At 38.5% G+C, this 12,421-nt stretch overlaps 2 protein-coding genes across 7 annotated transcripts in view; one reads left to right on the top strand and one right to left on the bottom strand.

The window, feature by feature from the left end:
* LOC144082976 (uncharacterized) overlaps positions 1 to 7,575 on the top strand; it is a 140,228-nt gene extending 132,653 nt beyond the window's left edge. For 3 of the 6 annotated variants that reach the window (XM_077610489.1, XM_077610490.1, XM_077610491.1), the window contains 4 exons: positions 4,650 to 4,723; positions 4,831 to 4,902; positions 5,091 to 5,218; positions 5,392 to 7,575. In XM_077610489.1, coding sequence (XP_077466615.1) covers positions 4,650 to 4,723; positions 4,831 to 4,902; positions 5,091 to 5,170 — 226 coding nt within the window. In that variant the 3' untranslated portion in view covers positions 5,171 to 5,218; positions 5,392 to 7,575. The remainder of the gene's footprint in view (positions 1 to 4,649; positions 4,724 to 4,830; positions 4,903 to 5,090; positions 5,219 to 5,391) is intronic. The other 3 variants (XM_077610493.1, XM_077610494.1, XM_077610492.1) reach the window with 2 other exon arrangements.
* hspa9 (heat shock protein 9) lies at positions 6,902 to 12,295 on the bottom strand. The gene is made up of 16 exons (XM_077610486.1): positions 12,026 to 12,295; positions 11,310 to 11,368; positions 11,161 to 11,248; positions 10,693 to 10,874; positions 10,496 to 10,620; positions 10,342 to 10,415; positions 9,991 to 10,097; positions 9,540 to 9,702; positions 9,367 to 9,459; positions 8,924 to 9,133; positions 8,603 to 8,830; positions 8,299 to 8,521; positions 7,953 to 8,047; positions 7,572 to 7,664; positions 7,309 to 7,449; positions 6,902 to 7,213 (listed from the first exon to the last, which is right to left on the bottom strand). Exons 1-16 carry the CDS (start codon positions 12,104 to 12,106, stop codon positions 7,124 to 7,126), a joined length of 2,052 nt encoding a protein of 683 aa, XP_077466612.1. The 5' UTR covers positions 12,107 to 12,295; the 3' UTR covers positions 6,902 to 7,123.
* Positions 12,296 to 12,421: the final 126 nt, after the last annotated feature.

Raw genomic sequence — 12,421 nt, 5'->3', positions numbered from 1 at the left:
GAAAAAAAGCCTTACTATACTATGTTGTTTTTTAAGTAAAAAAGCCTTACTATACATGGTCGTTTTTTAAGAAAAAAAGCCTTACTATACTATGTCGTTTTTTAGGGGAAAAAAGGCTTACTATACATAGTCGTTTCTTAAGAAAAAAAAACCTTACTATACTATGTCGTTTTTTAGGGAAAAAAGCCTTACTATACTATGTCGTTTTTTAAAAAAAAAAGCCTTACTATACTATGTCGTTTTTTAAGAAAAAAAGCCTTACTATACTATGTCGTTTTTTAAGAAAAAAAGCCTTACTATACATGGTCGTTTTTTAAGAAAAAAAGCCTTACTATACTATGTCGTTTTTTAAGAAAAAAAGCATTACTATACTATTTTGTTTTTTAAGTAAAAAAGCCTTACTATACATGGTCGTTTTTTAAGAAAAAAAGCCTTACTATACTATGTCGTTTTTTAAGAAAAAAAGCCTTACTATACATGGTCGTTTTTTAAGAAAAAAGCCTTACTATACATAGTCGTTTCTTAAGAAAAAAAACCTTACTATACCATGTCGTTTTTTAGGGAAAAAAGCCTTACTATATATACTATGTCGTTTTTTAAGAAAAAAAGCCTTACTATACTATGTCGTTTTTTAAGAAAAAAAGCCTTACTATACTATGTGGTTTTTTAAGAAAAAAAGCCTTACTATACATGGTCGTTTTTTAAGAAAAAAAGCCTTACTATACTATGTCGTTTTTTAGGGGAAAAAAGGCTTACTATACTATGTCGTTTTTTAAGAAAAAAAGCCTTACTATATTATGTCGTTTTTTAGGGGAAAAAAAGCCTTACTATACTATGTCGTTTTTTAAGAAAAAAAGCCTTACTATACTATGTCGTTTTTTAAGAAAAAAAGCCTTACTATACTATGTCGTTTTTTAAGAAAAAAAGCCTTACTATACTATGTTGTTTTTTAAGTAAAAAAGCCTTACTATACATGGTCGTTTTTTAAGAAAAAAAGCCTTACTATACTATGTCGTTTTTTAAGAAAAAAGCCTTACTATACTATGTCGTTTTTTAAGAAAAAAGCCTTACTATACTAGGTCGTTTTTTAAGAAAAAAAGCCTTACTATACATGGTCGTTTTTTAAGAAAAAAAGCCTTACTATACTATGTTGTTTCTTAAGTAAAAAAGCCTTACTATACATAGTCGTTTCTTAAGAAAAAAAACCTTACTATACTATGTCGTTTTTTAGGGAAAAAAGCCTTACTATATTATGTCGTTTTTTTAAAAAAAAAAAGCCTTACTATACTATGTCGTTTTTTAAGAAAAAAAGCCTTACTATACTATGTCGTTTTTTAAGAAAAAAAGCCTTACTATACATGGTCGTTTTTTAAGAAAAAAAGCCTTACTATACTATGTCGTTTTTTAAGAAAAAAAGCCTTACTATACTATGTTGTTTTTTAAGTAAAAAAGCCTTACTATACATGGTCGTTTTTTAAGAAAAAAAGCCTTACTATACTATGTCATTTTTTAAGAAAAAAAGCCTTACTATACATGGTCGTTTTTTAAGAAAAAAGCCTTACTATACATAGTCGTTTCTTAAGAAAAAAAACCTTACTATACTATGTCGTTTTTTAGGGAAAAAGGCTTACTATACTATGTCGTTTTTTAAGAAAAAAAGCCTTACTATACTATGTCGTTTTTTAGGGAAAAAAGCCTTACTATACTATGTCGTTTTTTAAGAAAAAAAGCCTTACTATACTATGTCGTTTTTTAAGAAAAAAAGCCTTACTCTACTATGTTGTTTTTCAAGTAAAAAAGCCTTACTATACATGATCGTTTTTTAAGAAAAAAAAAGCCTTACTATACTATGTCGTTTTTTAAGAAAAAAGCCTTACTATACTATGTCGTTTTTTAAGAAAAAAATCCTTTCTATACTATGTCGTTTTTTTAAGAAAAAAGCCTTACTATACTACGTCGTTTTTTAAGAAAAAAAGCCTTACGATACTATGTCGTTTTTTAAGAAAAAAGCCTTACTATAATATGTCGTTTTTTTAGGGAAAAAAGCCTTACGATACTATGTCGTTTTTTAAGAAAAAAGCCTTACTATACTTAGTCGTTTCTTAAGAAAAAAAACCTTACTATAATATGTCGTTTTTTTAGGGAAAAAAGCCTTACGATACTATGTCGTTTTTTAAGAAAAAAGCCTTACTATACTTAGTCGTTTCTTAAGAAAAAAAACCTTACTATAATATGTCGTTTTTTTAGGGAAAAAAGCCTTACTATACTATGTCGTTTTTTAAGAAAAAAAGCCTTACTATACATGGTTGTTTTTTAAGAAAAAAAGCCTTACTATACTATGTCGTTTTTTAGGGAAAAAAGCCTTACGATACTATGTCGTTTTTTAAGAAAAAAAGCCTTACTATACATGGTCGTTTTTTAAGAAAAAAAGCCTTACTATACTATGTCGTTTTTTAGGGAAAAAAAGCCTTACTATACTATGTCGTTTTTTAAGAAAAAAAGCCTTACTATACTATGTCGTTTTTTAAGGAAAAAAGCCTTACTATACATGGTCGTTTTTTAAGAAAAAAAGCCTTACTATACTATGTCGTTTTTTAGGGGAAAAAAGGCTTACTATACTATGTCGTTTTTTAAGAAAAAAAGCCTTACTATACTATGTCGTTTTTTAGGGAAAAAAAGCCTTACTATACTATGTCGTTTTTTAAGAAAAAAAGCCTTACTATACTATGTCGTTTTTTAAGAAAAAAAGCCTTACTATACTATGTTGTTTTTCAAGTAAAAAAGCCTTACTATACATGATCGTTTTTTAAGAAAAAAAAGCCTTACTATACTATGTCGTTTTTTAAGAAAAAAGCCTCACTATACTATGTCGTTTTTTAAGAAAAAAAACCTTACTATACTATGTCGTTTTTTTAGGGAAAAAAGCCTTACTATACTATGTCGTTTTTTAAGAAAAAAAGCCTTACTATACATGGTCGTTTTTTAAGAAAAAAAGCCTTACTATACTATGTCGTTTTTTAGGGAAAAAAGCCTTACTATACTATGTCGTTTTTTAAGAAAAAAAGCCTTACTATACATGGTCGTTTTTTAAGAAAAAAAGCCTTAATATACTATGTCCTTTTTTAGGGAAAAAAAGCCTTACTATACTATGTCGTTTTTTAAGAAAAAAAGCCTTACTATACTATGTTGTTTTTCAAGTAAAAAAGCCTTACTATACTATGTCGTTTTTTAAGAAAAAAGCCTTACTATACTACATCGTTTTTTTAAGAAAAAAAGCCTTACTATACTATGTCGTTTTTTCTTAAAAAACGACATAGTATAGTAAGGCTTTTTTTCCCTAAAAAACGACATAGTATAGTAAGGCTTTTTTTCTTAAAAAACGACATAGTATAGTAAGGCTTTTTTTCTTAAAAAACGACATAGTATAGTAAGGCTTTTTTTCCCTAAAAAACGACATAGTATAGTAAGGCTTTTTTTCTTAAAAAACGACATAGTATAGTAAGGCTTTTTTTCTTAAAAAACGACATAGTATAGTAAAGCTTTTTTCCCTAAAAAAACGACATAGTATAGTAAGGCTTTTTTTCTTAAGAAACGACTATGTATAGTAAGGCTTTTTTCTTAAAAAACGACATATCGTAAGGCTTTTCTTCTTAAAAAACGACCTAGTATAGTAAGGCTTTTTTTCTTAAAAAACAACATAGTATAGTAAGGCTTTTTTTTCTTAAAAAACGACAGTATAGTAAGGCTTTTTTTCTTTAAAAACGACATAGTATAGTAAGGCTTTTTTTCTTAAAAAACGACATAGTATAGTAAGGATTTTTTTCTTAAAAAACGACATAGTATAGTAAGGCTTTTTTTCTTAAAAAACGACATAGTATAGTAAGGCTTTTTTTCTTAAAAAAGACATAGTATAGTAAGGCTTTTTTCCGCAAAAAACGACATAGTATAGTAAGGCTTTTTTTCTTAAAAAACGACCATGTATAGTAAGGCTTTTTAACTTAAAAAACAACATAGTATAGTAAGGCTTTTTTTCTTAAAAAAACGACATAGTATAGTAAGTCTTTTTTTCTAAAAACGACATAATATAGTAAGGCTTTTTTTTCTTAAAAAACGACAGTATAGTAAGGCTTTTTTTCTTTAAAAATGACATAGTATAGTAAGGCTTTTTTTCTTAAAAAAACGACATAGTATAGTAAGGATTTTTTTCTTAAAAAACGACATAGTATAGTAAGGCTTTTTTCCGCAAAAAAACGACATAGTATAGTAAGTATTTTTTTCTTAAAAAACGACATAGTAAAGTAAGGCTTTTTTCCCTAAAAAACGACATAGTATGGTAAGGCTTTTTTTCTTAAAAAACGACATAGTATAGTAAGTCTTTTTTCTTTAAAAAAATGACCTTGTATAGTAGGCTTTTTTCTTTAAAAATTACCATGTATAGTAAGGCTTTTTTCTTAAAAAATGACGTATAGTAAGGCTTTTATTTATAAAACAAATGACCATGTATAGTAAGGCTTTTTTCTTGTAAAAAAAAAAAAAAAACACATTGGCAGGCATTTGAGCAAATCCTCACTGATCTGTAAGTCCGATTGTCATCGTCGTCGACATCATCACTTTGGTCACGTGACATTTATGTCATTCATGGCGTCCAGTCGGGAAGAGCTCGCTGACCGGCTGCAGGGGCAATTAGGACAGATGCACGTCGTCCCCGCCTTCGTCAAGCCAGGTTGAAAACCGTGTCGCGACCGTAAAGATATTAGCACTGAAGGACAAAAATGTTGTCATCTTGGGCCATTGGGCAGTGTTGAGAAATAATTGTCTGTGTCATGAAAGATGCATTTGACAACGAGGAAGAGGAGCAGGAGGAGAAGAAAGGGGCGCAGCCGACAGACCGACGCCGACTCAGTAAGTAAAGGCCCGCTCGCCTCACCCCGTGACAACCAATAAAACTTTTTGGGTGGCTTACTTGAAATCCTAGCCAATAGCCAGCGTCCTGATTTTGTAGGCCAATTATTTTAACAAATTTTGTGTAATGATGTAAAGGTAAAATTTAAAAATGTTTAAAGGTTTTTTTTTTGTAAAAATGTATTAAGTCTTTTGTTGCAGAGTACGTCTGCAGGGTTTGAACCAGCTTCCACTGCGGCGTAGGCATATACTCTACTGTGTGTGCTAAAGGGCCAGCTCACCTTCCCACTAAACTTGGACTGGCTGAGTATTTTCGGTAAGAGGGCGCTCGAGTAATTTGGCTAAGTGTGCAAGCCACCTCCCTAGCCAATAGCCAGTGTCTATTGATTCTCTAGGCCAATTATTTTAACAAATTTTGATGTAATGGTTAAATGTAATTTTTAATGTTTAAAGTTTTTTTAGTAAAAGGTAATTTTTCTTATGTCGCAGGTGTCTCTCCCGCCGAAGGCGGGAGAGGCACCAAGAGTACGTCTGCGGGAAGCGAACCAGCCTCCACTCGGCGGTAGGCGCATACTCTACTGTGTGCGCCAAGGGGCCCACCCACACACCCACTAAACTTCGACTGGCTGAGTCTTTTCGGTAAGAGGGTGCTCGAGTAATTTGGCTAAGTGTGCAAGCCACCTCCCTAGCCAATAGCCAGTGTCTATTGATTATCTAGGCCAATTATTTTAACAATTTTTGATGTAATGGTTAAATGTAAATTTTAATGTTTAAAGTTTTTTTAGTAAAAGGTAATTATTCTTATGTCGCAGGTGTCTCTCCCGCCGAAGGCGGGAGAGGCACCAAGAGTACGTCTGCGGGAAGCGAACCAGCCTCCACTCGGCGGTAGGCGCATACTCTACTGTGTGCGCCAAGGGGCCCACCCACACACCCACTAAACTTCGACTGGCTGAGTCTTTTCGGTAAGAGGGTGCTCGAGTAATTTGGCTAAGTGTGCAAGCCACCTCCCTAGCCAATAGCCAGTGTCTATTGATTATCTAGGCCAATTATTTTAACAATTTTTGATGTAATGGTTAAATGTAAATTTTAATGTTTAAAGTTTTTTTAGTAAAAGGTAATTATTCTTATGTCGCAGGTGTCTCTCCCGCCGAAGGCGGGAGAGGCACCAAGAGTACGTCTGCGGGAAGCGAACCAGCCTCCACTCGGCGGTAGGCGCATACTCTACTGTGTGCGCCAAGGGGCCCACCCACACACCCACTAAACTTCGACTGGCTGAGTATTTTCGGTAGGAGGGCGTTCTGCTGATTTGACTAAGTGTACAAGCCACCTCCTTGCCCACTCAGTTCCAATTTGGCCTGAAAAGTGAGAAGTTGGAGAAGGCGGGGAATCCAACATATTACCTTTCATATGGTAAGTTGGCGCACTACTATTGAGCTCACAAGGTAGAGTGTCCACATACTATGCGAGAGGTAATTGGTCCGATTTCTGCATCCTACAAGTGACCAAACAAAATAGGAATATAAGAAATAGCCTTTTCAACAAGCTTTCAATTAGGCTCATTTTTAAGAAAATAAGCCTTACTATGCATTTTAAAAGAAAGCTTTACTATACATCAAGGGTGGTCAACTCCAGTCCCCAAGACCGGCTATCCTATCTGTTTACCATATCTCCCTCCAACAACGCACCTGAATCAAATAATCAGGATTGATAACGAGCTTCTGGACAGCTTGCTCGTGAGTTGGTCATTTGATTGAGGTGTGGTAGAGGAGGGAGATATGGAAAACAGACCAGATAACGAGCGGCTCTCGAGGACCGGAGTTGGCCAACCTTGAATAAGGACAAATGCTGCATACAGATCATGACTGCCCTCTTTTCAGGTGCCGATAAATGTCTCCATCTGCGGGCCAGAAAGAATAAGATCGCTCATCACTACCTCATTGTCAATTAGTCACAGGTAAGTGTTGAAGCTTCTGACAAAGCACACTCACTTCAAGCAGTCTTCAGCCTTCTATTTAGTTTTTATTACAAAAGAACAAGATAACAGTGACCCACCTTCCCCAATTTCAATGTCCTTCCCTGCATACATTCACATTAACATACACCATCCATCCATCCAAACATAGATAATCTTGATTGCCAACATTCACACCTGCACACCCATACCATATCAGTCCTGTTGTCAACGTCGGCGACAACAAATGCGCACTTCAAAGTCCAAAGTCTACTGCTGGCCTTCTTTCTTCTCGCCCTCCGAGCTGGAACTGGAGCTGTCGGAGCTGCCGGAGCTGTTGCTTTCACGCTCTGATGCCATCTGCGGGGAGAAGGGCACAATGACACCACATGTCAAACCACGTACCAATTTGTATTGACCATACGCTGCTTAAATGGTATTTTGTGTGCACACACCTTTTTGTAGGCCATTTCGAAGAGCTTGAGAGATGACTGCTGAAGGTTGCTGGCCGCCTGCTTGATGTTCTCCCCCGTTTCCGAGTCCTTGTTGGTGAGAAGATCTCGGACCTTGGTGATCTCTTCCTTCAGCTTGGAGCACTGCGGGGAGGGAGAGGAAGATTAGGCTTTCTAATTCTGCCTTTCCAAAGAGTATTACCATCTGCATACTTTAGTGAAATGAGGAGTAAAGTTGTGGCAAAGCAAATAAAAATGCAATTGACCTCATCTGCAGGAAGCTGGTCCTTGAATTCCTCCATCTTGGTTTCTGTGTCGTGAACAATGCCTTCTGCCATATTTACAGCCTCCACACGCTCCTAGAAGACATGAAATGGGGTCAAATATAAGATTCTATCAAACATAGATAACTTTTTTCTTACACGACTATAATTTCAAGTCTCAAAATGTGGCGTGCCTTAAAAAAATAATCAATACCATCATTTGCTTTGAAGTAACAGTGAAAACTAAACCAATTTATGATTACAATGCGTATTGATGTTTTTTTAAAGTGACAATCTGGGTTATTCCATTTTTTACAGTTGCGCATCAAACAAAAACGGAGCATTTTTTTTTAAATACACATTATAAATAATGCTCCCTCCCACCTTTCTCCTTCTGTCTTCCTCGGCATACTTCTCAGCATTCTTGACCATGTTTTCAATGTCATCTTTACTGAGTCCTCCGGATGACTGGATAACAACTGCAGACAAAAGCACCAAGATAACATTTTTTAAAAAAGAAAAGAATATTCCTCCCAGTACAAAAGGAACTTAAATGCCTAATTTTATCCTTAGACTATTTGGCTTGGCATTCAAGTTAAAGTTAAGCTGCGTGTCTACCAATATAATTTTTAAAAGCTCTTAAAACGTCAATTTGACATGAAAAAGGAACAAAACTGTGGCAAATAAGCAGAATTGTTTTTTTCAATTGATTGGGTCCCTTAAAACTCACTTTGCTGTTCCCGGCCGGTCCCTTTGTCCTTGGCCGACACGTGCACGATGCCGTTGGCGTCGATGTCAAAGGTCACCTCGATTTGGGGAACGCCTCGTGGGGCGGGGGGGATGCCCACCAAAGTAAACTGACCCAGCACCTTGTTGTCCGTGGCCATCTCCCTCTCGCCCTGACACACTTTGATCTCGACTTGAGTCTGTCCATCTGCCGCCGTGGAGAAAACCTGGGCGTGGGAAGAAGAAAAAAAACACATGAGCTTTAACGGGCTAAAAGTGGACATTTAGCCCCTCTGAAAGATCCCCACCTGGCCCTTCTTGGTGGGAATAGTCGTATTTCTGTTGATAAGTTTGGTGAAGACTCCACCCAGAGTCTCGATTCCCAGGGACAGCGGCGTCACGTCCAAAAGCAGCACGTCCGTAACATCTCCGGCGAGGACGCCGCCCTGGATGGCCGCTCCGATGGCGACGGCCTCGTCCGGGTTGACGGACTTGCTGGGGGCGCGGCCAAACAGGTCCTGAACCGTTTGCTGGACCTACAAGAGGGCGACACGGTCACTGCGGCGAGGCGTCCACACAGAGCTGGCCAGTGGCCAGGCATTAAGTCCAGAAAACGCATTGGCGCGTACCTTAGGCATGCGGGACATTCCTCCGACCAGAAGCACCTCCCCTATGTCACCTTTTGACACCTCAGCATCTTGCATGGCCTTCTGACAGGGAGCCACCGTGCGACGGATCAAGTCGGCTACCAGGCCTTCAAACTGAGCACGGGTCACCTTCATGTTAAGGTGTTTGGGACCCGATGCGTCCATGGTCAGGTAGGGAAGATTGATGTCAGTCTACAAGGAGGATAGTGGAGATGATTAGGAGAACACGGCGTTGGGATGGTACAGATGCCCCAGAAGGAGGCTTGACCAAATCAGATTGCGACTTGATGGTGACTGAAAATGACAAATCTTTTCTCCAAAGTATCATCTATGCAGGACCAATTCGTCAATAGAGAAAAATTAACATAACCGTGAAAATGCCATGTTTTTTTGTCAGTCAGAACACAAAGAAAATTTTGGCGTACCTGCAGCGAGGACGACAGCTCGCACTTGGCCTTCTCAGCCGCCTCTCGGACTCTCTGGAGGGCCATGGTGTCTTTAGTCAGATCCACACCGGACTAAAGTGGCAAGAAAACATGAAACTTTAACGTTGCAGTCCTCCAGGGGTGCTTAATCGAGCAGGTCTATAATGATTCACCTCTCTCTTAAATTCCTTGACAATGTGTTTGAGAAGGGGCAGGTCAAAGTCCTCCCCTCCGAGGATGGTGTCGCCGTTGGTGGACTTCACCTCAAAAACTCCCTTCTGGATCTCCAAGATGGAGATATCAAAAGTACCACCGCCGAGATCATACACGGCAATGCTGGAAAACAAACATGGCGTCGTGACTGGGTGGCTCAGAACCAATCTTACAATTAGAAGTAGAGCTTGACGATAAAACGATTATTATTGTGAAATAACTTGTCAACCATTATATGAAAAACTTTCAATAAAAAATAAATCGATCATTTAAAGCTGCAACTACACCACCCGATCACCACAAAGAACAGGGGCGCTGTTGCGAGATGAACACTAGATCACCATATCACCCAGTTCCATAAGGAATATTTTCATTTTGTGTTGGACTTTGGCAAGCAGCATTTCTACTCACATCTTATCCTGGGTTTTGTCCAAGCCGTAAGCCAGGGCCGCCGCTGTGGGTTCGTTGATCACGCGCAACACGTTCAAGCCGGCAATCTGACCGGCGTCTTTGGTAGCCTGAAACAAATGGCATTGGTCAAAAAAGGAACTAAATACAACGCTTCATTCTAAAACTTATTTGCTTTCACAGTCTTTTCTGACATCGAGCTTATTTATTGTGCGCTCGGACCCATTTCTACTGTATTCGTAAAGGAAAACATTTTCCTTATAGGACGCACTTTTAGATGCACACAATTGAATACGGTACTTGATTCAACTATCGGTTCGACGGCAACAACGTAGGAGTGAGCTGAGCGCATACCTGTCTCTGAGAGTCGTTGAAATAAGCCGGTACTGTGATCACTGCGTTCTTCACTTTAGTTCCCATGTAGTTCTCTGGAAGCAAAACCGCACCGTGTCAAAATGTAACCGTTGGCCATTTGGATATGCCGGAATATGAGAGAAAGAGTCTTTACCAGCCGTCTCCTTCATCTTCATCAGGACAAAGGCCCCAGCCTGGCTAGGCGAATACATTTTTCCGTGAGCCTCCAACCAAGCGTCGCCATTGGAAGCTCGCACGATTTTGTACGACACGTTCTTCCTATTAAAGAAGAGCACAACTCCGAGTTAAAACGATCTATTCACCATCTGGCGTTGCCGCGCATTGACTCACAGGTCTTTCTGGACTTCGGCGTCGTCGAAGCGGCGGCCAATGAGTCGCTTGGTGGCATACAGCGTATTGTGAGGATTGGTGACGGCCTGGCGTTTAGCGGGCATGCCGATCAGACGCTCGCCCTCGGCCGTGAAGGCGATGACTGAAGGGGTGGTCCTCGCCCCCTCGGAGTTCTCCAACACCTGTACGCGACGACAACAAGCGGAAATTAGAGGTCAGATTTACTCGAGGCACTTTTCATTCGACGCAAGTCTACAACAACTGAAGTGCAGTTGGACCATACGTTCTGTATCACCATAAATGCTTTTAAGAGCAACATGTGTCACGTGATAGATTTCAAGATGGAAGCTATGCTTCAAAAGTATCAAGCTGGTTATTTCTGCAATTTTTTAGACTGTTATATAGAGCTGCATTCTGTAAGGTAAATGTGCCATTACATTTTATGACAATGGACGCAATATATGATACCTTTGCTTGTTTTCCCTCCATGACAGCAACACAGGAGTTGGTGGTTCCCAGATCAATTCCAATGACTGCCCCCTTGATGGCTTCCGACCTACAAAAAAAAAAACATTTTTAAAATAACGATTTAAATGAATGAATTGAAACAGACTTACGCATAGTCTCTTCTGGACAGAGATCTGAGAGTATCGGATTGGAGAGCACTCCAGTGAGCCTGTGAAAAGAGCACAATGCAATTGCATTAAAAAAATAGACCCTGATATGCTTGGGAATGAAAACAACAGAAATCACTGGATGCTGACACCCAGTTACAGCTTCTGCAGTCATCAGATACAGGGCCAATTAACAAACACTAATGATTAACTAGATGTCAAGGCTTGATCATTTAAAAAGAACTACTATGAAACAGGTATTATCTGGTGCTACAAGGTTTTAGGACCCCTCGATAGGTTGGAGGACATCAATGTGAAGGTCACGCATCCGCTTGTGATGAAACATAAGTCACGTTCTCTAACTTTAACTACTAACGCCACAAGCAACCTACGACAATAAATACGATTGCAAATTAAAATATTAAACATTTACACAAACGCCGAATGGTCTTCAGAAATTTCATTCATATAAATAAATTCGATAAGGGGAAAAACTATTACTGATGAATACAATTAGTACAAAAACAGCTATTTTAAAGAAGATTCCTACATTTCATGTGATTACCAAATGACAAATGGCGATCGAAAAGTCAAGCGAAGAGGCTAGTTAGCATCGTGCTAGCACATTCGTTTTCCCGGTAGCATCCCCAAAAGATGCGATCGACAGAGAAGATGGATGTCGTTTGTCTTCTGATCATCCACGCGTGTGAAATACTCACCTTTGTCAGCAACGAAGACAAATTTCGTGCGCCATTCCTTGTCGACAGAGTCCTTGAAACGCTTCTGGCGACGCTCAACATTTTGACAGCTCGGCTAACTCAAACTAATCAAAAGAGGAATAAACGTTGAAGATGTCAAAGACTTAGTCGGAACTTGCTGCCTTAAGTCTGGGAGAAATCGCCGCGTTCGGATGTTCGGGAAGGTTAAAGAAAACTGTCCCGGCGGGTTGAGTCCGGAGAGGAGAAGCTAGAGAACTGCGACGTACCTTCTGGAATTATCCAACACATGTTACACCATGCTAACCAGAAAGACCCTTAAACGGGGTCTAACTAACATGCCTGAATACAATTCTAACATTCAGGGAAAAAGAACACACGTTCTAAACAAATAGCAAA

The sequence above is a fragment of the Stigmatopora argus genome, chromosome 9, assembly GCF_051989625.1.
Source record: "Stigmatopora argus isolate UIUO_Sarg chromosome 9, RoL_Sarg_1.0, whole genome shotgun sequence".
NCBI lineage: Eukaryota > Metazoa > Chordata > Actinopteri > Syngnathiformes > Syngnathidae > Stigmatopora > Stigmatopora argus.
This window is presented reverse-complemented; position numbering and strand designations above follow the sequence as displayed.